Here is a 26,605-nt window from a genome sequence, read left to right on the forward strand (position 1 = left end):
ATCCCAATCCAGAGATTAACTGTCCGCCATCGGAACTACTTTTTTTCGAGACCTCGACTTTGGCGCCCTCTACAATATTAGTGTACGTGAGTAAATGAAAAAAGGTATATTTTTTGTATTATATAAGAGCTAGATATTAATATGTAAAAAGTTTTATGTTCATTTCTAATAAAGGTTCTGAGAAAAAAAATCCTGAAAAAATGCTTATTTTTGGTCTTCAAAGTGTACTAGTACCTTAAATAACAACTTTATAAAATAAGTTAAAATTATGTACAGTATTTTATACTTAAATTATTCACAAAAAAATAACAAATCGCCCTATCTGACAGCTATAACAAAATCTGTTTAAAAATCGAGTAATACTTATTTACAAAAGCGCAACAAATCTCTTTTTTGGACCAACTGAAATGTACCGATAAAAGTTCAGTTAATCCGTATTATACAGGATGATACAAAACATTATGTGATTTAAATGGGAGTTCCATTAAATCATAATTTAAATTTCAAAATATGCCTTTTTAATCAAGTATATTCAAATGGGAAATAAGCCACAATTTTACCTAAAAATGATTTTATTAACGTTTCGACTTGGGCGTCGAAACGTTAATAAAATCATTTTTAGCTAAAATTGTGGCTTATTTCCCATTTGAATATACTTGATTATAAAAATGCCACAAGAAAATAGCTTCAGAACAACATGCCTTTTTAATTTATAAAAATAAATATCTACGTTAACAGCTGCATTGCAGCTTTTATATTTGCTTTTTAATAAACAATAGATGCAAATTTAATATCTTTCTTTATTTTAATCACGTTCTGTTCTGCCAGACTTTGAAAAAGAACTCTTTTAAATATTCCATTCGAATATTTAGACAAAATAAATGATATCTAAACATTTCATCTAATTATTACAATAATAGGAGCGGCGAGATATGTGATGTCCTGCCATTTATGTTTAAATGTTTGCGTTGTGTTCACTATCGAGGTAATCTCAACTCAAACTCCAAGATTTAAAGGCTGGTCACCGATTAAACTAAAGTTATCTTGTTTTACTGTTATGAACAACCAAAAATACGTTATACACTTTTATCTTCTAATTATGTAAGAACTTGCCTTACAAAAAACTATCGAAAGACGAAGTTAACTTCGAAAACACACTACTTAATTCATTTAAAAATTATAAAATTGCTCGATTTTTCGAAAGTCAATTATTAGTATATAAAAGAAGTAAAAGTGACTACTGCGTAAATGAACACATTAAAATGTAACACATTAAGAATTTACTTCTTTCCTTAACTGTCAATTATTTTTGGCCCTCCAACCTATGTAAGTTGAAGTCCAGTTTTTTTTTCTTTTCACCACAGATCTACCACTGCAGTCCTTGGTCAAAAATAAAGTCACATTTACAACAAGAAGAGATAAATGTTTAGCAGTGTTACTAAATTGTCAAATGATTGCTCGAAAAAATGAAGTTAAGTACTTAGGTTTACATCTTACCAGAATATTAACTTAGAAATCAGATACATTCTCAAAACGAAAATAACTGGCAATAGGGATGTTCACAAAAAATTAAAAAGTCATTTCAAACATGTAAAACGATGAAGAAACACCCTAGGAATAATTGCCCAAAATTTCAACAAAATTGAAAAAGCCTTTCTATAAAAAATCTTTATTAGAAATCTAGCATTATTTTAAATTTCAAGAACGCTTCTCTATTGGCCTGACGTCACTAGTTGCATACCCCAAGCGCGCGCCATTCTCATAGTGTTATTGTTTACCTGTTTGACGTTTCAGGTCATTTTATTTTGTTCTCTTCTTGTTTTATCAGGGTTAAAGTGGAGTTTTATAGTGAATTTGTTTAGTTTAAAGTGGGTAGACTGTTTGTAAGGACATGTTTTGGGTGGTACAAAAATAAACAAATAAAATGGAAGGTTTTCAGAAAGCCGATTCGGATCAACTACCGACTGTAGTGTAGATGTAACAATGGTGTATGATTTATTGGCATCTTGTAAAAAAATAAATCTACCACAGCTTTACTGAGTGTATATTCCATATAATTTTCCATGTCTTCTTTAAGCTAAAAAAATAGATGCTTAATACTCCACAAAAAAAATAGAGAAAGTTGTATGCATGCATTGTATGCATGCATATTGTATACATACATTGGCTGGTTATTACCTTACCTTGGTTAGGTGTATTAAAAATATTTTTATTCTTCTTCATGTGCCATGTCCGTTGTGGACGTTGGCTATCATCATGGCAATTTTAATTTCATTGCGGCGTTTCTGAATAACTCGATCGATTTTTGTCCAAATCATTGGCGTAAGTTTTTAAGTCATGAGTGTATTTTCTTCCGGGTCCGTGTTTGCTCTCTATTTTACTTTGCGTTATCAGTTGGAGTATACGATATTTATTATGCCCCATGAGATGACCGAAATATTTAAGATTTCGTTTCTTAATTGTAAAAGAGATTTCTTTTTGTTTTCCCATTCGACGCAATACCTGTACGTTGGTGTGGGTCGCCAGGATATTCTGAGGATACTTGGGTACACCCACATCTCGAATGCCTCTAGCTTTTTCATTAATGTTTCCATTATTGTCCAGGCCTCTGCGCCATATAGCAAGACCGGAAATAATAACATTTTAGCAGCCCCATTTTTAGTGAGAGAGATATTATGTCGCAATGGGTGAAAATATTTCTGATGCATGTTGTTAAATGTTGCTCTGTCCTTTTCAACTCTAGATCCAAGGTAAAAAATATTTTTGAACTTGGGTATTATACATTTTCATTTCAACCAATCTTTTCACTAAATTATTAATGATTTTAATGTAATATAAAGTCATACCTACATCCACATGTAGTTATTTCAAGGTTTACTTTTACTGTATGTTTTATTAGAATCCCGTTTTTAGGAATATCCCAGTTTAAGGAATACAAATTTGAGGTCCCGAAACTTTTTCATTTACTCCTTAAGGGGGTAGGTGCAAAATCTTGGTCTAATGCTATTTTAATTCATTAATTTTTTTCGAGTTCTGAGAAAACTAATACGTATTTTTGAAAAATGTAAATGCAGAAAGAACAATTACATTATTACCAAGGGCCGAAAGTCTCTGGAAAACTTCTATAATGTTTATTTTATTAAGTTAGTTCTTTAAGTTAGTTATTTTAAGTTCTAGCTGCAACAAACCATTTCTTTTTCTCTTTTAAATTGGCTGGAACGGTCATAAACATCTTGTCAGAACTGTTTTTTGATGTATTTACACACCCAGAAACAAAACACCACTTATTTGGCTTCATTTTTAATTATTTTTAATAAATAAATCGTAAATAAGTATACAAAACTAGTCGTCGATCAAAAACGTTACGACTGCTGACGTCACAGACCGTAGCCTCGCTGCAGGGTACCGTTTTTCTAGCCTCCAAGAAAATCAGCATTATGAACTCATTTATCTTAAAAAATATACATTTTTAAACAGTTTTATGATTGTTACGTTTTTATATACCTTGTAATCTATTGAATTTAACTATATTTAAAAATTAGTGAACATCCCTATTCAATTAACAACTTAAGGGCCGTTTCACATTATAAGAATTTTAAACGTGCGAGTGTTTTCTCGTGCGGTAGTTTTGAAGCAACTATCCTTTTCACACAATAAGAATTGAGTCGCACGAAGATATTTTGCTGTGTTGTTTGGTATATTATTTTTATTTACACTTTGTGGCTGAGGTAGGTATATGATACGATGTCTGATATGCATCATTACGAAATATCATTATAGATCAGTATTTTTTGTCCATACTTTTGTCCTTATGTACTGTAATTCGTATTTAATTCATTTGCAATTTCTAAGTCTTAATTTGTCTTTAATTTTTATAATTGTTGTTCTACTAAGTTATTTGTGGGATCTTGGATTAGCTCATCTAATTAGCTCATACTATCTATGTAATAAACTATTCTAAATGGGAAATAAGCCACAATTTAACTAAAAAAATTATTTGATTACCTTTTCGACATCGGGCGTCGAAACGTTAATAAAATCATTTTTTTAGTTAAATTGTGGCTTATTTCCCATTTAGAATAGTTTGCTACAAAAATGCCACAAGGAAATAGCTTCAGAACAACATTACAATCTATGTTTTTCATGTACATAATTTAAAAGACCCTCTGTTATCCACTCGTTTTTAAATGTTGTTCCACTCGTTTTAAATGTTGTTTTTAGATAATTTCACACAAGACGTAACCGTGAGACGTGAGTCGTTTACCCTATAAAACTAAATATAATTTCGTATCATTTCTCGTCAAGTTTCTATCTTTATATATTTCTATTGTTTTGTCCCAAAGAACAGGTCTCGCTTCAATCAATGTTATTAATATTTCACTATCAATCTGAGACATCATATAAAATATATGCACCTACTTCAAACAGCCATAAAGTGTAAATTAAAATAATGTACCAAACAACCAAGGAAACTATCTTCGTGCGACTGAACGCTGAATGACAGTATAATATGAAAGGATGCATTAAGTCCTCTATACTACTGGGTGCGTAAAGACGGCACGGCTGCCGTCTGTTGTTGTAGCAAGGGACGGCATAAACACGGCGACTTCACCGAACGTTCCAACCACTGACTAGTGAGAAAGGCTCCATATGCTTACATGAGCCACCATAGGAATGTCGTCGTGCGTTCTAACCCTCGCACGTTTAAATTCTTATAATGTGAAACAGCGCTAACGGCTTATTGACCGAAAGATCACAATTAAATCACCAAACAAGGATAATATCGTGGGCTTACAACCAAAAGACACTAAGTCAAAATTTTTAATTTTGAGATAAATGGATTTGAAAGTTTGAACAGTAATGATAATTCATACAGACATAATAAGCTATTTGAAATACTTGCTCTTAAAATAATCTTCAAGTATTTAATATTCCAAATAGCTTATTATGTCTGTATGAATTATCGTTAGTGTTCAAACTTTCACTTTCAGATCCATTTATCTCAAAAGCTAAAATTTTAACTTATTGCCTTTTGGTTGTAAGCCAGTAAGCCCATGATATATACAAGGCCATATTACAGTCAATATGGACTTCTGGCATCCAATTGTGATAATCAGAAATCATACAAAGATTCCAGAACAAAGCTCTCAGAATCATAACCAAGGCTCAATGGTATGATACTAACAATATAATAGAAACGAATGCTAGATTATGAAGTGACATTAATAGAATATTTGGAAAGACGTACATCCAAATCAAAATTAAAAAAGCACGAAATCAACGGTTATGAGAAAAGTAGACTAATTCACACTAGATTATGTAATACATAAAAATTAACTATGTTGCTGGTATTAAAAGCTTGATGATACCGTGTGAAACCGTTATTTAGGAGTGGCTTTGGAACGAATGACCACCTAGAATTAATAAAGTCCATTAAATAGAGAAAGTTAAGAGCACGTAAATAGTGCGGTGTTGATCATAGGTATACAACTCTCATTCGAAATATATATAATAGTGCAGCATCTGCATTCAGACTATACTAAGGCGGCACAAACACATTTCCCTTGGAGAAGGGTATTAGGCAAAGGGACGTCATCTATTCACCGCTTTATTGCAGAGGGCTATGAGAAAGAAAAATTGACAAAACATTGGAGCCAGCATAAATGAATAGTTTCTGAACAACTTGAGGTTTCCAGACGATATAGTCCTTATTACAGTCCGAGTAGATCAAGGATGCCAATTTCTTCAAGACCTTCAGAGCCCTTGTACACGAGTTAAGCTTAAAATTGACTTTTCTAAAACACAATATGGCACACAAATCGAACAAGTCTATACCTGCAGCAGAAACACTGATCCTTACCAGAAAAGTAATAAAATAAAAGTGGCACAGAGAGCAATGGAAAGCTCAATGTTGAATATATTCCACAGAAACAGTTTCAAATCAAATAGTTAAAAGAATTACAGTGCTGAAATGGAACTAGGCAGGTCATTTTGATAATGTCAGAGATGGAAGAAGGACCAAGAACATTTTAGAATGGAGACTTGAACAATATGTGTATCGTAATCGAAGATTTCCTCCAACAAGATGGTGGAACGACATCAAGCGCATCCAAGACAACTGGATTCAAGGTGCACAAAACCGAAAGCAAAGGGGCTATTTATTGGAGGCCTATGCTCAGCAGTGGACTCAAAACTGCTACTGATGATAATACTGGTGAAAATTGTGGCAATGGTTCTTAACCCCAATTTCAATCATTGCTTTCCTGAAGCAAAGGACAAAATTCAATAAAATTTATATGAATAGATTCGTTTCAAATTAACGGTAAATTCTTATCATTGCGCCAACTCTGTATTTTCAATAATAAGAGCAGAAATTGATATAAATAAATCTGAAATCAAATGGGTACGTACATAAGTTAGAGAGAGAAAACATATTTTAAAATACCCAAATTATTGGTACTCCATAAATCAGCGGATTAGTTTCACTAATCCGATTAGGCCCAGCGGGGTTTAAGCTGTTTTGAATAGAAATAGAAATAGAAATAGAAATATGTATTCATCCTTTTAAGACATTTTTACAAATGTATAGGACAGGTCATATACAGTAATATAACTGTTACAAGCTAACATTGTTTAGCTACACAATTTTTTATAGGTACCTAACACCTAACACATATTATAAAATAACATATTTAGACTAACATTTTTAGACATTTTAGACTTTGTATACACAAAACAATTTATACATAAAAAATAAAATAGTGTAAAATAGTTCATAGGCTATCGTCAAGGAATTCTTTGACGGCACCCAGAGCAATAGTGATTGTAACTGACACATTTATGAACTCCAAAAATGTGATTTCGATCAACTTTAATTGCAATTTGCGCCGTAATTAATCAAAATTAAGAGTTCGCGCAATGATAAGAATTGACCTTTAATTTAAAACGAATCTATTCACATAAATTTTATTGAATTTGAGTGACATTATATTTTCCATAAGATGTGTGCGGTGTCCTTTCATTGTAAATGTTTATAAATTATTTATTTTGGACGTAATAAGATATAATAAATAAGTAAGCTATCATTAAAAACACAATCAGTAAATAAATAACGATAAGCATAAGAACATTATTTTCTACGTTCATGCAAAAAAAAACATTAGTACAATATATTTAGTGCAAAATTCATATTAGTAATGGTAACAAAGCAACTGAAACTATAAAAATAGTATAATGTCACATGTTTTTTAAACTTTAGTGTCATAATCAACTAGGTAGAATATTATATGTTTTTATTCATATTTTACGCACTAACAATCCTAACTATATATGTATTTTGATATATCATCCAATATTATTAAATTAAGGAAATCTAGATTAATATGTATTTTTTTTTGTAATTATTTTTGATTGAATATTTTCACGGCCAACCTAATAAAATTTCACGTAATTTTTGTTGCTCTTAATGTTTGGCTTAAAGAATCACGAATAACTCACAAATTAAAGCAGTTGGGTATAGGGAATGCTTAAGAAATAAAAAGGTACCATAAAATATCATTTCATTACAATAATAAAATACAGGGTGTTCCATTTAAGAAAACTCAAAAAATACTCATTCCGAGTTTCGACCAACCCTGTAAACTAAAATGAAACATTTCGCCAGATTAATATTTTCAAAAATAGTAGACTATATTAAAAATCGTTTGAACACAAATAGAAATTTTTATGTCAAATCACTACAATTCTACAGGGTGTGAATGTTGCTACGAAATAATTTAAAAAAACGTAATTATCCTTTAAACTACCACGTATAACATTGCAGAAACTTATATTTTATGAAAGAAGACATTGAGGAGAATTCAAAAATGTAAAAATATCAAGGGTGTTCCATTAAAAAAACACATAAGTTTGTCATTGCGAGTGGCCCTGTATATTTGAAAATATTTTTAAATTATGGTCCGAGCTGTGCCCCAACTTTTATCTAAATAACTTTTTTTCGTATCTCTTAAGGTATGATTCCGACAACGTCCTAGTACAGGTGGGAAATGGTGTTATTTAATAAATATAATAATAATGTTTATTCAAAGAAAAGATACAAACTTACAATAGTAATACATTAAAATCATTATAATTCCCTATAAATAAACACAAATACCACTTGAAGCAGAATGCTTGTGCAGTGGCATTTGTGTTTATATAAACCATAAATTTTCATTATATTGATAGTTTCCCACCTTTAGACGCATCGGAGTCAAACAGGAGAATTTTATAAAAAATTTCTGTCACAGTGGCAGTTATCAAACTCCTCCGATACGTCTAAGGGTGGGAAACTATCCATATAATGGTTTCTATACCGCCATTTCTCACTTCTACTAGTTTCACCTCTTTTTATTTCAAAACGTATTATATTTTCATTTTTTTTGCGATATTTTGTATATTCTTAATGCACTCATCACTGTACCTATATTATAGTATAGCTCCCCGTACGTGACAAGCTTTACTGTCACTTAAATAAATTAATATTTTTTAACAAATTGAATTTTCAATGATCTTTAAAATTTCCCTTAAATTGATGGTCGAGCTGTTTTTCGATTCAGAGGAGTGCACGCTAGCGCTGTTGATAAAGCCTGAAACAGTGGAAACAGCTGTCCGGCGATTGTGCATCCCTCTGAATCGAAAACAAGCAAAATCATCTTTTACTTTTTACTTTTACTTTTAATATTTTTTAGTTTTTGTATGAACGTAGAAAATGCAACCCGTGCAAAGAGATGGGACATTATTCAACGAGGCCGTGAGATCGATTTGGACAAACAACACTTATTTTTTATACATCTTACATAAATGTTTTGTAAACACAAATTATAAATAAGCCAATGCTTCAAGCATATTCTTTTTAGTTAATTGTAATTGTTATACCTACTTTCAACGTCAAGGCAATAAAAGATATTAAATCGTAAAATATACGTTTTGTATCACCCTATAAAATTTAGCCCATCTAGCCACCACAAACCTCATGAACACATAAACGTGTAAACTATACTTACATATAAAAACAACAAGCATTTTTATCTATATATGTACCTAGTAATTTTTGGAAAATGTAAAAAAATATACAGATAGAATGACAAAGTATCACAAATCAAGACCGAAACGGACTGAAATTAACGTAAATTTTATTATTTTTCTCTATAATTTTCGCGGAGTATACAAGAAGTTTTAAACGAGCTATACGAGCAATTACGTCGCTTATTCCACCTATGATTCGTATAGTATAAATACCGTTGCACGTCACCCGCGTCATAGCAAGTGACATCACATAATACCAACACAAAATAGAATCTTTTAACCATGTACACTGGAGTTACAGCCAATACACATATAGTCCGTCCGCTATAGCTTTTCCCATGCGGTACGATTCATTTTCAATCAAATTAAGTCAAAACAGAAAGTGAAACGTACGCCGATTTATGTAGTATATAGTATACAGTATACAAATTGTATATACACATCGACGTTCGTTTCAATTTATGTTTTGACTTAATTTGACTGAAAATTAATCGTACCGCATGGGAAAAGTTATAGCGGACGGACTATATGTTATTATATGTATTTGCGTAGAAATAATATTTGAAGATTTCTATTAATGTAAACTTAAAGAAATACTCCATAACTTGTTTCAATTGATTTGTATAAATGGATTATAAAGCATATTTTGTCCTAACTACACTACTTTAACAGTGATCGGACGAAGGTGACATTTTGGTATAAATTGGTAACACTTATTTGACACTTGCGGTGTTGACACTTCAGATTTGTTTTTATTATTTACTATAAATATGGGTTTAATTATATTTATTGTTTTTATTATTTACTTTAAAGTAAGATTATTACTTAATTTTTGTTTTCTATTTCTGATGGGTTTATTTATTTACATTGTTAAATAGCATATTAAATTGTTTTGTTGTATTGCACTTCTGCAATCTAGTTCTTTCACTCGTAACTTTTCCCATGCGTCACGATTCATATTCAAACAAGTTAAATCAAAAAATAAAGCGAAACGTACGTCGATGTGTAGTATTGATACATAATATCAGAGTGGTAATAATTAAGAAATGGCTATTATCCCGTGTACGTATTTTATAAAGTTATTTTATTGAAGTGTTTAATCTTTTTCACTATTGAGGAGATTTATGGACTCAACATTAAACAACTTGAACCCCATACAGACTATTACTAATATAAAGATAAGTATAGAACGGCAATAAATGAATTTAAAAAAGTCACAACAACGAAGTTCCTATTGTTAAGAAGATTTAATATTACCTAAGGTTGAGAAATGCAAAACTATTGAGTAAATTACATAAAAAACAATTAGGTAATATTTTTAATATACAGGGTGTTTCATTGGGAAACGGAAATACTTTAATGGTGAATAGAGGTCACCGAGCCGGTTCTAGATATAGTACATTTTTTGCCCTACCGCCTTTTATAACCGAGTTACAGGGTGTTTTATCGATTTTGCCCATTTCTTTCCCAAGCAATAACTTTAGAACCACCGTGTATATTTTTTGATATTTGGTACACATATGTCTCATTCAAAACCCAAACGACCGACATACTAATCATAAGAAAAATCCAGGTCCGGTTTAACAAAAAATTATAAAGTAATTGTGACCTTAAAACAACACCCTGTATATTGAAATTTTGAAAATCTGTTTGCATATTTGAAAAGAGCACAAAAAAGTAAGTTTAATGGTTCGCTTCAATTTTTCGGGCAGACAATTTTATGACTTTTATTTTGAAATTATATTGAATTTTTTAAGAACTTTGACATTAAAAAGCAGATATTATTAACTTTTAGTTATAAATTATTAAAGTTAATCAATAAATACTCATTTTCAAAATAATCAATACTTATTTACTACATTGGAACGACCCAATTACTAATGACAAGAAAAATCCAGGTCCAGATTAAGAAAAAAATATAAAGTAATTGTGACCTTGAAACAACACCCTGTATATTGAAATTTTGAAAATTTGTTTGTGTATTTTCTAAATCATTTATATATCCCAATTCTCGCAATTCTAATTTTTAATGATGTGCATATAGCTACAAATCCAGAGAATCTATGAAGCCAGCGTAGTAAATAAGTATTAAGTATTTTTAAAATAAGTATTGATTCATTAACATTAAATTATTATTAAAAGTTAACAATACCTGGTTTTTAATCTCAGAGTTCTTTAAAATTTCAATATAATTTCAAAATTGATGTAATTAAATAAACGGCGAAAAAATTAAAATAAGCCCTTAATCACAGTTTTTCATGCTCTTTTAAAATGCGCAGACAAATTTTTAAAATTTCAATATACAGGGTGTTGGTTCAAGGTCACAATTACTTTGTATTTTTTTCTTAATCCGGACCTGGATTTTTCTTGTCATTAGTAATTGGGTCGTTCCAATGTGGTAAATAAGTATTGATTATTTTTAGAATGAGTATTTAATCATTAACTTTAATATTGTATAACTAAAAGTTAATAATATCTGCTTTTTAATGTCAAAGTTCTTAAAAAATTCAATATAATTTCAAAATTAAAGTCATAAAATTGTCTGGCCAAAAAAATTGAAGCGAACCATTAAACTTACTTTTTTGTGCTCTTTTCAAATATGCAAACAGATTTTCAAAATTTCAATATACAGGGTGTTGTTTTAAGGTAACAATTACTTTATAATTTTTTGTTAATCCGGATCTGGATTTTTCTTATGGTTAGTATGTCGGTCGTTTGGGTTTTGAATGAGACATATGTGTACCAAATATCAAAAAAATATACAGGGTGGTTCAAAAGTTATGGCTTAGGAAAGAAATGGGCAAAATCGATAAAACACCCTGTAACTCGGTTATAAAAGTCGGTAGGGCAAAAAATGTACTATATCTCGAATCGGCTCGGTGACCTCTATTAATTCACCATTAAAGTATTTCCGTTTCCCAATGAAACACCCTGTATAGTACCTTTGGGCAAACAGTGATACAATTGCAAATTTTTCAAATTGAGTTATCAACACTACGATATTACTAATACTCGTCTTTGTCTGGCGATCCAAAAGTCAGTATTGCATCTCTTCCTTTATGTAACTGAAATATTATATTTATTTTTTATAAATATAAATCCAAATAAACTTTATTGATAAACAAATAAAACTTTATTGATCTACAAAACCAAATAAACAATAAATGCAAATAAACCAATAAACTGTCACTGTCATTGAAAATTATAAACGTCAAAATTCATAAGCTATTAAAGACATTCCTTATTGTTTATCCTTGTTTACCTTATTGTGATTTCTATGGAAAAGCGGCTTAATTTTGCGATACTAGTTTCTGTGAAAAAGAGACCTACTATTGAAAGTAATTCGTGAATAATTTCATGCATGGGAAAAGAAAGCGTGAAAGAACTATAGTTACGTGATATATTTGATTTAAAATGAATTCAGGATTTTTTTGTAATTTGGCACCGATGTCAACTTAAATCTCTGACCTGGATAATGATGTGCAACGGTAATTAAACTGTACCAACCTTACGTCAGATTTTTTAAGTGTCCATAAATGGACGGCCTCAGTGCAAAAGATAACAAGTCATTTTTCGGATTTTTTTTTATCATTTGTTTACCAATTATAATTTGATTATTCATTGGTTTACCAATGTCTAACTGTGTGCAAAAAGAAACAGGTCCACTACCACTCAAAGGCCACATATTGTTACGTGTAGAAGGTAATAAGTTAAATATGAAAAATTTCATTTGTACAACAGGAAATGAGGAAATTTGACTTGTTACCTTTGGCACGTCCAAATATAAAAATGGTTATGTTAAATACCGAAATACTGAGCGCTATTCAGAGGTGTAGCATGGTTTATTCATTATTCTCTAAAGAATCATTGTATGTACATACTTTAACTAACTACATCATACTCGTTTTCTAGTCTATATCTATCAAATGAGCAAAGTGTGCAATTCCGTTCTCTTATCTAAAAATCAATAGTTGATCAACAGATTGAGTTAAATTTCATTATTTCGGTATTTGGTTTCTTATATAGTTCTTGTACATAGTTATGTTTTTAATAGGCCCCTATGTTCTATGTTTCTGGTTTAACTTCTTCTCCAGCTGGAAATGACTCGCTAACGAGATTGATGAAATCGATGATCGGAACATTCTTTTGCATTAGTTGTTTTTAGTATTGGAATGAATGTGGATAACAGCCATTCTTCAGGAATAATACTAGTATTGTATATTATGGCTTTGACAAGATGAAATATTATTGTAATATAATTATCGTTCATTCTTACTTACTTTAGTCCTCTTGGTTCCATTTGAAACATAGGGCCTCTACAGTCCCCCTCCATTCATCTCTGTTTCTGGCAGGGCCTTCACCTCTTTCCATGTTAACCCGTTGTTTTCTAGCTCTCTGGTAATATTTCCTTTCCAGGATGTCACTGGTCTGCCTTGTTTTCTTTTTCCAGTTGGTTGGTAATCCAGGGCTTGTTTGGTTATTTCATCTTCATTTTTCCTCAATGTGTGTCCAATAAACTTCCATTTGCGTCTATTTATCGTTTTGGCTATCGGCTCTTGATTAGTTTTTCTCCAAAGTTCCTTGTTACTTATCCGATTTGGCCAATATGTTTTCAATATTCTTCTGAGGCATATATGTACAAATGTTTGAACTTTTTGTATAATCTTTTTCTCTAATTTCCAAGTTTCTGATGCATATAGCACAATGCTCTTTACATTTGTATCAAATCTCCTGATTTTGATTTTGCTTTTTAATTTATTGCACTCCCATGTTTTCTTTAGCATATAGAACGCATTCTGGGCTTTAGTTATCCTTCCATTAATTTCTTCTTCTATTCCACCGCTAGCGTCAATTATGCTTCCCAGAGAGCAAAACGTTTGTACATTTTCTACTTCTTCTCCTTCAATGAATATTCCCATTTCTCTTTCCGTATTTATCTTCATAAGTTTGGTTTTTCTTGTGTTAATCTCTAATCCTATTTCTCTTGCTTTTTGCTTCTTGCAAGAAAAACAAATTATCGTTCATAGTTCTGTAGAAACTCCGAGTCCCATTGTTTTTCCATTTTTAGCATTTATTATTGAGTTTTCTATTTCTTCTTTCAATAAATCAGGAATGGTTTCATTCTTTATTTGTAGAGGGTTGTTTCTATTGTCAGAATATAATTTATTTATATATATTCAGTCCATCTCTGTAGTTTATTTTTTAAATTCGTGATTATCTTTCCATATCTGTCCTTAAGTACGCCGAAGTGCCTTTCTTTCGAATCCCTGTTATCTGTTACATTTTGGGTCTCTCTTTTGTACGTTGTTCATTGTATTGGTAGACAATCGAATCAATTTCCATTTTCTAAAAACTAAAGGATTAAGACGAGAGATTTTTCCTCTAACAATTTATTTTTATAGGACAATTTTATCTTCGCATGTCTCACCTATATAATATAATAGTACACTTTTTAGGCAACTTTAAATTTTTCAAAAATTCTTGCGTTTTTTATTCTGTTTTTGATATTATTTCCACCTTTATGATTGAACTTTTTGTACTTTTGATATTTTTCTACTTTTTAGGTTCTTATCTAAATTATGTGTGAATAATAATCTCAGGCAACAAAGCAACTTTTTTACTCTCTTTCTGATAGCAGTATCCCCCTTTAAGTAGAGATCTGTAGACCCACGTCCCAAAGCTCGCCGCTGTGTTCTTCAAAATACATGAGTGCCGATTGCATAGTGAACGTATCTAGACATAGAATTCTTCGTCTACCTTATATTCCAAGACTAAACTTTCCCTTGGGTTAATTTTTATGTTACCCACAATAATACCCAACTTCTGGGCATCTTTTCTTTCCATCCAGGTTCAATTTACATTACAACCTTTAAAGAGAGTTTAAAAAAACAGAAAAAGACAACAGTGGTGAAGCACTGTCGCACAATTATGTATAACTCGTCCAAAATACCTTGTAAACAAACCTTAGATTCTGACAATTGCCAATTACCTATAATACATGCTAACTATTGGTAACCATCATGTTTTCTTCTCAGTTCTTTTTTAAAATGTATCCTCAGCTTTAACAAAAACCTATCAATCTTTCCCTACCTGGTCCATATATCATCCATGGCACTATCAGACTGATATTTCTCCGGTAAAACTTTTAACATTTTCATAGTTTCGAGATAAAATATTACTTCTGTGGTTACGACACCGTGTTGAGGTCCACCGTTGTTCTGGATGTTCATTTTCGCCAAGTGGTCCCTTAAGCGGTTTTTAAAGTTTTTATGGATTACCTCGTATATGTCCGTCACCTACAAAAACAAAATCAGAAAGTTGACACTTGACACAACGTCAAATTTCTTGTATAAACATTTTCAATTTATTTGCAACACGAAAATGCAGCAGCTGCATAATACTCTGGTTAAATCGGAGAGTGCAGGAAGAACCGGTTTCGGAGGTCTTTTCCCGCTAATCAGTAGTCCCATATCCTCTTCTCTCCGATTTCTCCACGTATCATACGTTGGGCCTTTCCGAATTGCAAAGAAAGAAATGTCACGGATGAACTAGAGCCATCTACCGAAAAACAAAGTAAGTTATCAATCGAAGTAGCACAGAAAACGACAATAAATGTCGTTCCCATACCACCAGATTGACAACAGGTGGAATACTTTCTTTGGTTACACCTCCTGAGATTTTCAAAATTTATAAATAAAACAGGATGCCGAGGAAATTAAGATGAGAGAATTTTAAATAATTCACAACTCATCTGCTCAGCGTGGTAAAAGTTCCAACAAGAAAGATTCCTTAATACTCATACAAGAGTAAATGAATTAAAAATGTATAAACATTTTCAATTTCTTTGCAACACGAAAATGCAGGAGCTGCATAATACTCTGGTTAAATCGGAGAGTGCAGGAAGAGTCCATACCGGTTTCGGAAGTCTTTTCTCCCTCATCAGTAGTCCCATATCCTTTTCTCTCCGATTTCTCCACGTATCATACTTTTTTTCATATCATATTCGGGCCGTTCCGAATTGTATAACAATCCGAATTGATAGACAATCCATTTGCGACTAAATAATCGTGGATTGACTGGTATTTGAAACAATGTGTTCAATCTTCGCGACAAAACAATCGCGCGACTACAAAATCGCAAGTGGAGTCCGGCGCTAAGGAGGGTGAAACGTACATAAGAAGAAATGAAACAAACGAAAATAAAAGCAGAAAATCTAAAATAGTGCTTAATATTATAGCTACTTACCTGTTCATCTGGCAACACAGCGCTCACAGCCTCATGTAACTTCTTGAGATGTCTCGAAATATTCCTAAACTGTTTTGAAGGTACTGGAGGTTTAGCATCCCATTCGCCCAACTGATCCCCTAATAACGTATTCATTATAGACAATACCTTTGTCTCTAATTGGCGAATATGATGCCCGATATCTTTCTCAACCAAATCAAAGCCACTTAACGCCTCAATGGTGAGTGTTTTAAAATGTGCCCTAAGTAATGGTATCATCCACACTAAAAATTGTAAAGACCTAGATGCTAAAGCTAAATTAGTTGAGGTTATAGTCTTCAGTCCTGCCGTTCTAAGAGCACCTGCACCTAATACTAGTTGACAGGATCGCGAATTAAAGGTTTTGAGCAGGTCAGTCAGATTTCTGGCTACCACAGGAGCCAATAGTTGAAGGTCGTAGGAACAAACACAGTATTCGCTGATTAATCGAATGAGAATGAGGAGAGCACCGATGGTGTAGTAGCTTTGAGTGCCGATTTTGATATATGGAGATGGTTTTAAATTATAACGGTTCGTTGTTATATCTTCTTCGCTCGGAGAAGACGGTAGGGACTTGATAGGCTCCCCTGGAAACAAAAGATGATTTTAAATTATACCGATATACATTTATGTCAAGACAAGTCTTTTAATACCGTTTAAGACAGTCTTTTAATACATAAACTTAATTGAAAACTTATTGAAAACTGTATTTTAATATTACTAGCATTTACACTTTGACTCAGGGTGTCTACAATTATAGACACTAATTTTCCCGTATCCACGCTACCCACAATCCGCATCGTTTTACAAAAGAACTTTTCATCACCAAAATATATACAGGGTGATTGATTAGTGGGGTAAAGCTCAATATATCGGCTATAGTAATAGATAGCAATAAAAGTTAATAACAAAAATTGTAACCAACTTTGAGCTTCACATTACGAAATTAGTTACTTACAGAAAAAAAGAATGTTACAGGTTGTTCGATAACACAGTGGCAGACCAAACTTTGGTTTTTTTAAATGGAACACCCTATATTTTATTTTATATTCGAAATCCCGTTAACTTCTCCATTACAAAAATATAAAGGTTTGTTATGTTATAAAGGGTATTTACAAAGTTATAACCAATATCGTATATGAAAATTATAACAAGTTCAACTCCCTGTATAAATAAAAATAAGCACAACAGCAGTGGTTTGTTAATGCCATATTTTTTAGTTATTGTCAAAATTTTCATGAATTATTGACATTGCTAATTTTCTTTATATCAAATACAGGGTGAGTCAAAACGCAAGTACATTATTTTCTCAGTAATGTTAAATGGAACACCCTGTATTTTATATCATTATTGAAAAGTAACATTACCGTACTTTAATTTTTATATAACATTTCCTATGTCCAAATTTATTAGTTTTCGAGATGTTTTCATTTTTCAGAGCAAATTATTTAAGGTGTCTAAATTTATCTAAATTTTAAGTAAGATATGACTGAATTGACAATTGACGATTACTGATTATCAATCCGGTAATCAATGTAACAATGTAGCAAATAAAGAAATAAAAATAATTTATTAGTAATACATTTTACAAAAAAAAAAAACACAACCACAACATGCAACATTTTCGAAACAATTAAAAAATACTTTTTTATGTAAATGTAACAAATAAAGAAAGGAAATTATTAATAGAGTTTACAAAAAAATACACAAACACAAAATACAACATTTTGTGAAGACAATTAAACACTACTTTTGTATGTAAATGTAACAATGTAACAAATAAAGAACGAAAAATAATTTATCAGTAATACATTTTGCACAAGAAACGTGTTTGAAAAAATTGGAAGCTATTTTTAATAAAATATTTTTAATATTTAATTACATAAGGTGTTCAAAATTACCTCCTAACACATTTATGCACGCCTAAAAACGATCATTGAATGAGCTACTTACTCTACGAAGCATTTGTAAATTAACACATCGAAATACACTTTGTATTATATTTTTCATCTCATCCCTTGTTTTGGAGGTATTTTATACACTTCATTATTAACGTAACCCCAAAAAAATCAGTCCAGTTTATTAAATTCTGGTGACGCTACTGGTCCATTGAAAAATGAAAATATCTCGAAAACTAATAAATTTAGACATAGGGAATGTTATTTAAAAATTAAAGTATGGTAATGGTACTTTTCAATAGTGATATAAAATACAGGGTGTTCCATTTAAAATTACTGAGAAAATAATGTACTTGCGTTTTAACTCACCCTGTATTTGATATAAAGAAAATTAGCAATATCAATCATTCTTGAAAATTTTGACAATACGTAAAAAACTATGGCATTAATAAACTATTGCTGTTTTGCTTATTTTTATTTATACAGGGAGTTGAACTTGTTACGATTTTCATATAAAATTCGTTATAACTTTGTAAATACCCCGTACAACATAACAAACCTTTATATTTTTGCGATGGAGAAGTTAACAGAATTTCGAATTTAAAATAAAATATTATAGGTGGGGCTTACAATACCGAGCCAAAATCTCAATACCGGTATTTGGTATTTCAAATTTCAAATACCGGGATCCCGGTATTAAAAACCGGTATTATGAATAAAAAATATACACGTTTTATTTATACTATCCTCAGTTGTTATAACGACTTGTTATTAAATAATATACGAAACCTATTAAATTTTGTTTTGAAATTAGTAGATGTTGTTTATAACATTACATAGAGAGTAGGAATAGATAGATACAAAAAATGTGCAAATAGAAAAACTATATATTTGATTCTAGGATAAATTTTGCATACAATAGGATAGTACTTTTTACTTATGAAATTTGCTATTTGTAAATTAATTTAACTTTAAAATATATTAATACAAAGATTAACTTACTGTGACAAATATTTTATAGGGATTACTCTGTATTTGGACCGTTATATATTTTCAATTATTATTAATAATTCAGAAAATAAGTGAGCCTAATTTATACACCACAATACACAAAAAAATGAAAAATGGATCTGAAAATGTAAAAAAAAATTCTGATTAATAAATCTTACGGCTTATTTATAAAATAAAGTAGTCTAATTTTAAATATTAAAGGTATTATCCCGTTTTATTTAAATATTAAAGAATTTTTATATAACTCATTTTATGTATTTGTATAAACGAGATTTAATAATTTGATTGTAGAAGCTGATATAACCCTTCGCCTTAAATTAACGACATTCGCGCTTTTAGAAAGCGCTATAATAAACGTGTTTATTAAATATTGTTTACAATGATATTGGTTGTTTATCTTCAAAAATAATTTCTTGCAATAGCAAAAAATATCTTAGAAGAAAGTTTATTGTGCATCAATTCACTTTTTATAAATTAAGCTAATACCGAAATAGCGGTATTTTTATTATAAATTTTTATAATATTTTTATATTATTATAAAAACGCCATTTTAGTGTACAATAAATAATACATTGATATATGTTATTGTACTTGTTATCAAATTAGCTTATATAATATGTAATTATGATTGCTAATAAATGCTTACAAAAAAAAAATAAATAAATACCGGTATCGAATACCGGACAAAAATCGTCCGGTATCCCGGAATCCCGGTATTGTAAGCCCTAATTATAGGGTGTTCCACTTAAAAAAACATAAGTTTGGTTTGCCCCTGTGTTATCGAACACCCTGTAACATTCTAACTAATTTTGTAATGTGAAGCTCGAAGGTGGCTAAAATTTTTGTTACTAACTTTTATTGCTCTCTATTACTATAGCGGATCTATTGAGCTTTACCCCACTAATCAATCACCCTGTATAAAATATAATATAAAAATTAATTATTATTTATAATGTGTTGTTAACTTTATTTATATACAAAAACTGTGATATAGCCATACGCTAAATAAATAAATCACCAAAATAGTGTCAGCCTTTTTTCGTGCAGTTTTTGTAAACAAACATGTTAGGTTAGGTCCGGAATGGTAGGTTTTAACATTCAGGAAACAAAACAAGTGTTTCCGGAATGTTAAAAACAGACCGGAATATTTTGGACTCAAAATATTTATTCATAGGTTCCATCTTAAGTATTTTTACATCGTTATAAACAAGTAGTGGTGATTAACCTCTCAATTGTTGATCAAAATGTACGAAAAACGTGGTTGCGCATGCTCTCGTTACTTGATGAAAAGGCCTATTACGTGACAGATTTGTTCTAGCATGTAGTTTTGTATGGTTTGACACCAGATTATTGTACTGCTTTACTGCGCATGTTCAATCGACAAACTGGTAACAAACCGTTTTTTGCTAGAACGCTTCTTTATCAGAGAAAATACCAACATCAAATATCAAATAAAATTTCTGTTCTGTGACTAGTTTATGTTTGTTTTTATGTATAATTTTGAGGTTAGATTAGAAATACATTTTTCTTATAAGTATCAAAAATTTCAAGAGTTATGCTATGAAAATGAATGTTATAAACGTAAATAATGGTGAGTAATAGTCAAAACGTATTACTTTCATTAAAATTTATAAACTTCAAACAAATAATTCCATTGCGCAAGTCACAAACTGAAACCCGAAAAAAATCCGCAAAACTCTTTTGACCGTTTCAAGCCAGTTTCCAAATCAAAATTTACTTTCGTTAGAACGCTCGACCAGTAGTTTCAACCTAGTAATTTGTGTACTTGAACTCCATCAAACAAATGCGCATGTTTCTGATAATTTTAAACCGTTTCAAACTGATGCTAGAGCAAACCTATATATCCACAGACATCCTGTAATAAGTATTGCTTAGTTTAAGGTGATTTGTTACCATACTAAACAGAAGCATAAAACTATTATATGGTGCTTCTCAGAGGGTTTTTTCAGTGCGTCACAAGTGACAAACAACAGTGTGATTATACATATTTATAATATTTATTCCAGTTGTTGATGGTAGGCGCTATAATCGGAAAAAATAATTTACCTATTACATATCTATAGGTAGTCCAGTCTTTCAGTGTGTCATATATTTTGACGTTATATATGATTTTAAGAATGTAGAGAATCATTGCATGACGTAATCGTGTTTATTGCATTTATAAAAAGATATGTTCTTTGATTTCTATAGTCGTATAAATTGTACAGATTATTATAGTCATATAGATAATACGTAAATCATTTTTTATTATAGCGCCATCTATCAACAACTAGAATAAATGTTAGAAATGAGTATAATCACTGACGTACCTTTTTTCTGTCACTTCCAACTTAATGCGTTAGAAAGAAATCGAAAAACTGTGACACACTGAAAGAAGTCTCTGAGAAAAAGTATATAACGACACAATACAAACATAATAATATGTACTTGTGTTGTATAATATTATTATTACATTTTTATAAAAATTTTGTAGTTTTCTTTTAGTGACTGTAATAAGTCAGTAAAATTGGGTGTCTCCAATTGTGGACTATTGTATAAAAGGGACATTTTATTTTTTTATATGCGCTTATACATGTGCTTATAAATGTGCCTATATCCCAAACAAATGAAATCACATGGATGCAACATGACATTCCACACCAGAAGTTTGTTTTTGAAAGAACAATCAATCAAACCAAAACTTTTTACTTGAGAATGAAAATCCAATAGACTAACATCATGAAATTACCAATATTAAATATTTATTGGTAAAATATTTTGTACGCTTCATAATAATGACAATCAATTCTAACCAACCAATTTGAAAGGGCTGAAAGCTTTCTTTGGATTACACCATGATTATTGGTTGCCTGAAGTTTCCACGTCTAAGTATACTGGAATAAATCATTAAAGGTTATAGTATTTCATGAGAAAATGTCCATAAATAGATTCTACAAACTTTGGACCAATCTACATTTTGTTAACAATTTAGAGGACCAATATCAGAACGACAAGCTGTGGAGACCAATCTTCAATTCAGCACTGAATAGATGCAAGGAGCTAGAAGTCGAGAACAAAGAACAATGTTTTCTTTCAAAGGCCACGTTTTTTTGCTAAGGGAATACAACGGAAAGAAATCCTAAAGAAGTTAAAAAATCTGGCCAGGAAGCCGCAGTAGTGTTATATCTCTCCGAAAATTTAACGCCACGAAGACACACATTATTTTGTTATTTCACTTTTTATCGAGGTCCTGGATCAAAAATCTATTTATATATGACGGGTACTGACAGTCTAAACAGATTATTTAAACCTCCTAAAGAAGTGATATCAAATGGTGGAATTGTTTTGGTCAACTAACTGGAGAATAACCCAGTATCATTGGCTTCATACTATGTAAGGAATAGGAGACTAAGACGAAGTAAAACGTTGGGATAAAACTACAAAAGAACGAAACAAATCCAAGTCAAATCATGAAGAAATACAATACTTCAATGGGCGGAGCCGTCAAAGCTGTCTTAGTAATATATGAACAAAAATTTGCTCAAAAAAATGAACAATGAGAACAATATTGCATGCGGTGGATATGGCACTTATAAATTATTTTTAAGAGTACAGAAAATATTGCTAATTACTTCCGTCGCCCAACGAAAAATAAGTTGTTGCACTTCAGAATGGAGGTAGGAGAAGTGCTCATGAAGCAGGGCAATGACATTTTCAGGAAGAAAATGGGGAGGGCTTCAAAAGATGAGTTTTGTATTCAACTAAGTCACACTAGCATTGAAGTAAGGCCTCCTCAAGCTGTGCAATTAAGCCCAAGCGAACTGGGGTATCCCTTCCTGGACGAAGTCACAATGTTGGCTGTAAGGACAACTACAGATGGACTTACACTAAACGTAAGGAGCATATTATGTACCTTCAAAAAGATGGCAAATGTTTTTGTGAACTTCCATGAAAAATAAATAAATATATTTTACATTACTTACTTATATCTTACATTACTTACACCTACATTTTATTTAAATTTTTACTGTATTTCCATTTTTCAATAAATACTAAAATTTATTTCACTGACTACCAATGTCTACAATTGTAGACATTTTTTTCATATACACACTAGGGAGTAAAATTTTGAAAAACAAATCAAGGGTGGTAAGTTAACAAAAATGTGTGAGTCAAAGTATTGAGGATATTAATAATAATGAATTCCAAGTAAAATACTTTACCTGACGCTAATTTATCCACCAAAATCTGTATTTCCGAAGGTACCTCAGCCACTTTCCATCTTTCGGCATCTAGTAGCAACTGTAACTTATTTTTCCGTTGTGTGTGAAACTTATGTACATAATTTCCTGCCTGAATTTTAAACGCCGCCTTCAAAGCCGCGCTTTGACGTCCGCCACATGTCCTTTCGCACATTTCCGTAAAACTTTCGACGATATTAGATAGTTCTATAACTTGAGCAGACGTTACTGTTTGTTTATCCGATTGAGTACTGACTAGAGATGCGATTCTCTCGTTGCAGTAATCGCAAACTGAACTAAGGAGATCGCGTAATTTTAATTCTATACGATTGTGTTCCTCGAGTGTGAGGAAATTTTCTGTGGGCGTGGAGGATATGCTTGTTGATGTTTCTAAGGATGATAGGCCGGCACTTGCTGCTGCCGTTTCTTTAATGACATCATGAACAGCTTTCACACGTTCGATGATTTTCGCTAAAAAATTACAATGTTATAACTTTGACACGTTTCATGATTTTTTTTTTCTAAAATGAAGCCTATAGAATCAAAACCTGCTAGATCCATGTTTTGAAATTTAGTCAGGAGGCACCAAAACATTAAAAATGTTACATTTCCAAAAAGTATCCACCATTTCACAGTCAGAGGGGCATTAACAAATATCATAAAATAGCACATTAATTTGTCATTTCTTTGCATGTCCCTTACATCTTCAGAAATTTGTACTTTTAGTTTGGATTTAGCAGAACGAAAAATTTAGGATTTAGCAGGTTTTGATCTGAATGGGCTCAAATATAATATATACATTTATCTAAACACACTATAACTTTTGTGGACTATCCCTCTGATTTTTCCTTTTCATCATGTACTATGTATAAATGGACCATTTACGATGCGACATTAATACCTGACAAAAAAACAATATCACATATTTTGGATGCATAACCTTGTTTTTTTTTCCTAGATAAAAGGAGCCAAAAAAGCTCTTTGCTTAAAGTTGCCCGATTGTATGCAGAGAAAACATTGTTTTAAGATGACAGCTTGTAACCTCAATAAAAAATTCAAAAGGGAAAGAAATACAAGAGGTTGTCAGTGTCATGCTTCAAAACTATATGGTCGCCAAAAAGGAAGCGAAAGTAGCAGTAGCAAATATAGACCTAAAAAAAGCAAAATATTTTAATCAGATTAGATGTATACGAGATAAACATAATAAAACACTAATTCACGAAAAAGGTGGCAAAAAGAGATGGAAAAGTACCTTGATAGTTTATTAAATAAAGACTTTAACAGAAAACCAGTTGAATTAACGGAGACAGTAACAGCAATGGTTACTTAAATAACAAACGAAAAGTGGTTCAAGCACTTCAAAAAATAGAAAGGAAATACAGTAGAATTATAGAAGTTTGACAAACGTCAGATGGATGGAGAAGCAGTGTATTAATTATTTCGAAAGTACTGAAGCAGTACATTTCGAAAATACTGACAACGATTTTAACAACAATTTGACATTAAAAGCCCCATTATAGCATACCAATAAAAAGAAAAACGCCCTCAATTTTAGTTCCGCCGAAATCCACGGGAGGTCGTCATTGTGACAACATCGCCAATACAACAATGTACAAACTACCGGGCCATAAAACTACTTAGTCACACCATGAAAATAAGGAAGAGAGTAATTATTGATAAACGGATACGTGAAGAAACTGAAAAATCCGATAATCAGTTTGGCTTTATGCAAGGCAGATCAACAACAGATGCAATTTTTAATATAAGGCAGTTGATGGAAAAATACAGAAATAAAGATCACAGATCTTGAGAAAGCATATGATAGGAGATTCTATGGAGGGCATTCAATAAGAAATGAGTGAATTTGTAAGATTGTGAGAGATATGTCTGAGGGAGTAACAACTAGTGTTAAATAAATTTCATGTGAAAGTAGTATTGTTCAGTGCATAGTCCTTATTTCGCCGCCGCCTACAAAAAGTATAACTCCGAAAAATGCCGTTAAGAGTAGAACTTCAATGAACGCCGCGAAAAATATTATTTTCGATTATATGATTGTGAAAATTATAATCCCTAATAAAGTGTTAGCGAAAAAATTTATTTTTTGAGGAGTATCAGCAAAAAACATCATATCTGTTTGTGGGTCCACGAAAATTATAATTAAAAGTTCTCAGAAATAATTGTTTTCGTCGACAGAAACAGAAACAGAAAGGGAAATAATTGTTTTCGTCGGCATCTATTATGACACGCATATAAAAAAAATTGTATCGCCAACACTTATCAAAGAGTTATTATTTTCACTGGAAATGTATTAGGAATCACATTAATCATATATATGTACCAGCGATTTATTCTCAGTATTTTGGATCACAGCGAAACTACATGGTAACATTCTCTGGTGCTTAGTATAAGCTGATGATGTAGTGTTAGTAGGAAATAGTGAAAGCGACTTAGGACAAAAACTAGAACAGTGGAGTTAAGTTCTTGAGGAGAAAGGTTTAAAACTGGCCAACAAAAATATATTACGTTTTACCATATAAGCTCTATTATTACAATAGCTTGACAAAAAAAACAATTTTGAAAATATCGTGAGCGATACAGGAGGCTTTCTTATTTCAACTGAATCATTTATTCGATATGCGCACGAACCCACATGGCCTATTGTAGTGCGATTTAAGCGCCCGCAGTGGATATACCGAAAAGTTCAACTGCAGGACAGTTTATTAATATATTATAACTATAAAAATATGATTCATAGTGTTTGTTGCATTCCATTTTGACCAAATAAGGGTAGAAATCGTAGATGCAGATTTTGAATAACTTTATTAATACAATATGTATATACAGGGTGTTTCATTGGGAAAGTAACATACGTTAACTGTAGAAAGAGGACACTTAGGCGATCTCAAAAATACCATACTTAATGGGCCTTACTTCATTAATAACCTAACTGGGTGTTTTATCTATTTTGCCATTTTCTTACTTGGTTCATAACTTTTTAACCACACTGTATATTCATTTTATATTTGGCACGCAAATAGTCTTTAAGGTGTACAATAAATTAATTTATTTACAATTGTAAAAAATCCAGGTCCGGATTAAAAAATATTGGAAAAATGTTCCGACCCA

General features: G+C 31.3%; 1 protein-coding gene across 2 annotated transcripts in view; it reads right to left on the reverse strand.

The window, feature by feature from the left end:
* LOC126880181 (vacuolar protein sorting-associated protein 54) overlaps positions 1 to 26,605 on the reverse strand; it is a 130,624-nt gene that overhangs the window by 78,311 nt on the left and 25,708 nt on the right. Inside the window, exons 6-8 of one of the 2 annotated variants that reach the window (XR_007696468.1) lie at positions 23,462 to 23,950; positions 16,312 to 16,916; positions 235 to 15,362 (exon numbers count right to left, since the gene is read on the reverse strand). Coding sequence is in view for 1 of the 2 variants with exons in the window: in XM_050643954.1 (XP_050499911.1) it covers positions 15,157 to 15,362; positions 16,312 to 16,916; positions 23,462 to 23,950 (1,300 nt within the window). In the remaining variant the exon portion in view is untranslated. The remainder of the gene's footprint in view (positions 1 to 234; positions 15,363 to 16,311; positions 16,917 to 23,461; positions 23,951 to 26,605) is intronic. The other variant, XM_050643954.1, reaches the window with a different exon arrangement.

The sequence above is a fragment of the Diabrotica virgifera genome, chromosome 2, assembly GCF_917563875.1.
Source record: "Diabrotica virgifera virgifera chromosome 2, PGI_DIABVI_V3a".
NCBI lineage: Eukaryota > Metazoa > Arthropoda > Insecta > Coleoptera > Chrysomelidae > Diabrotica > Diabrotica virgifera.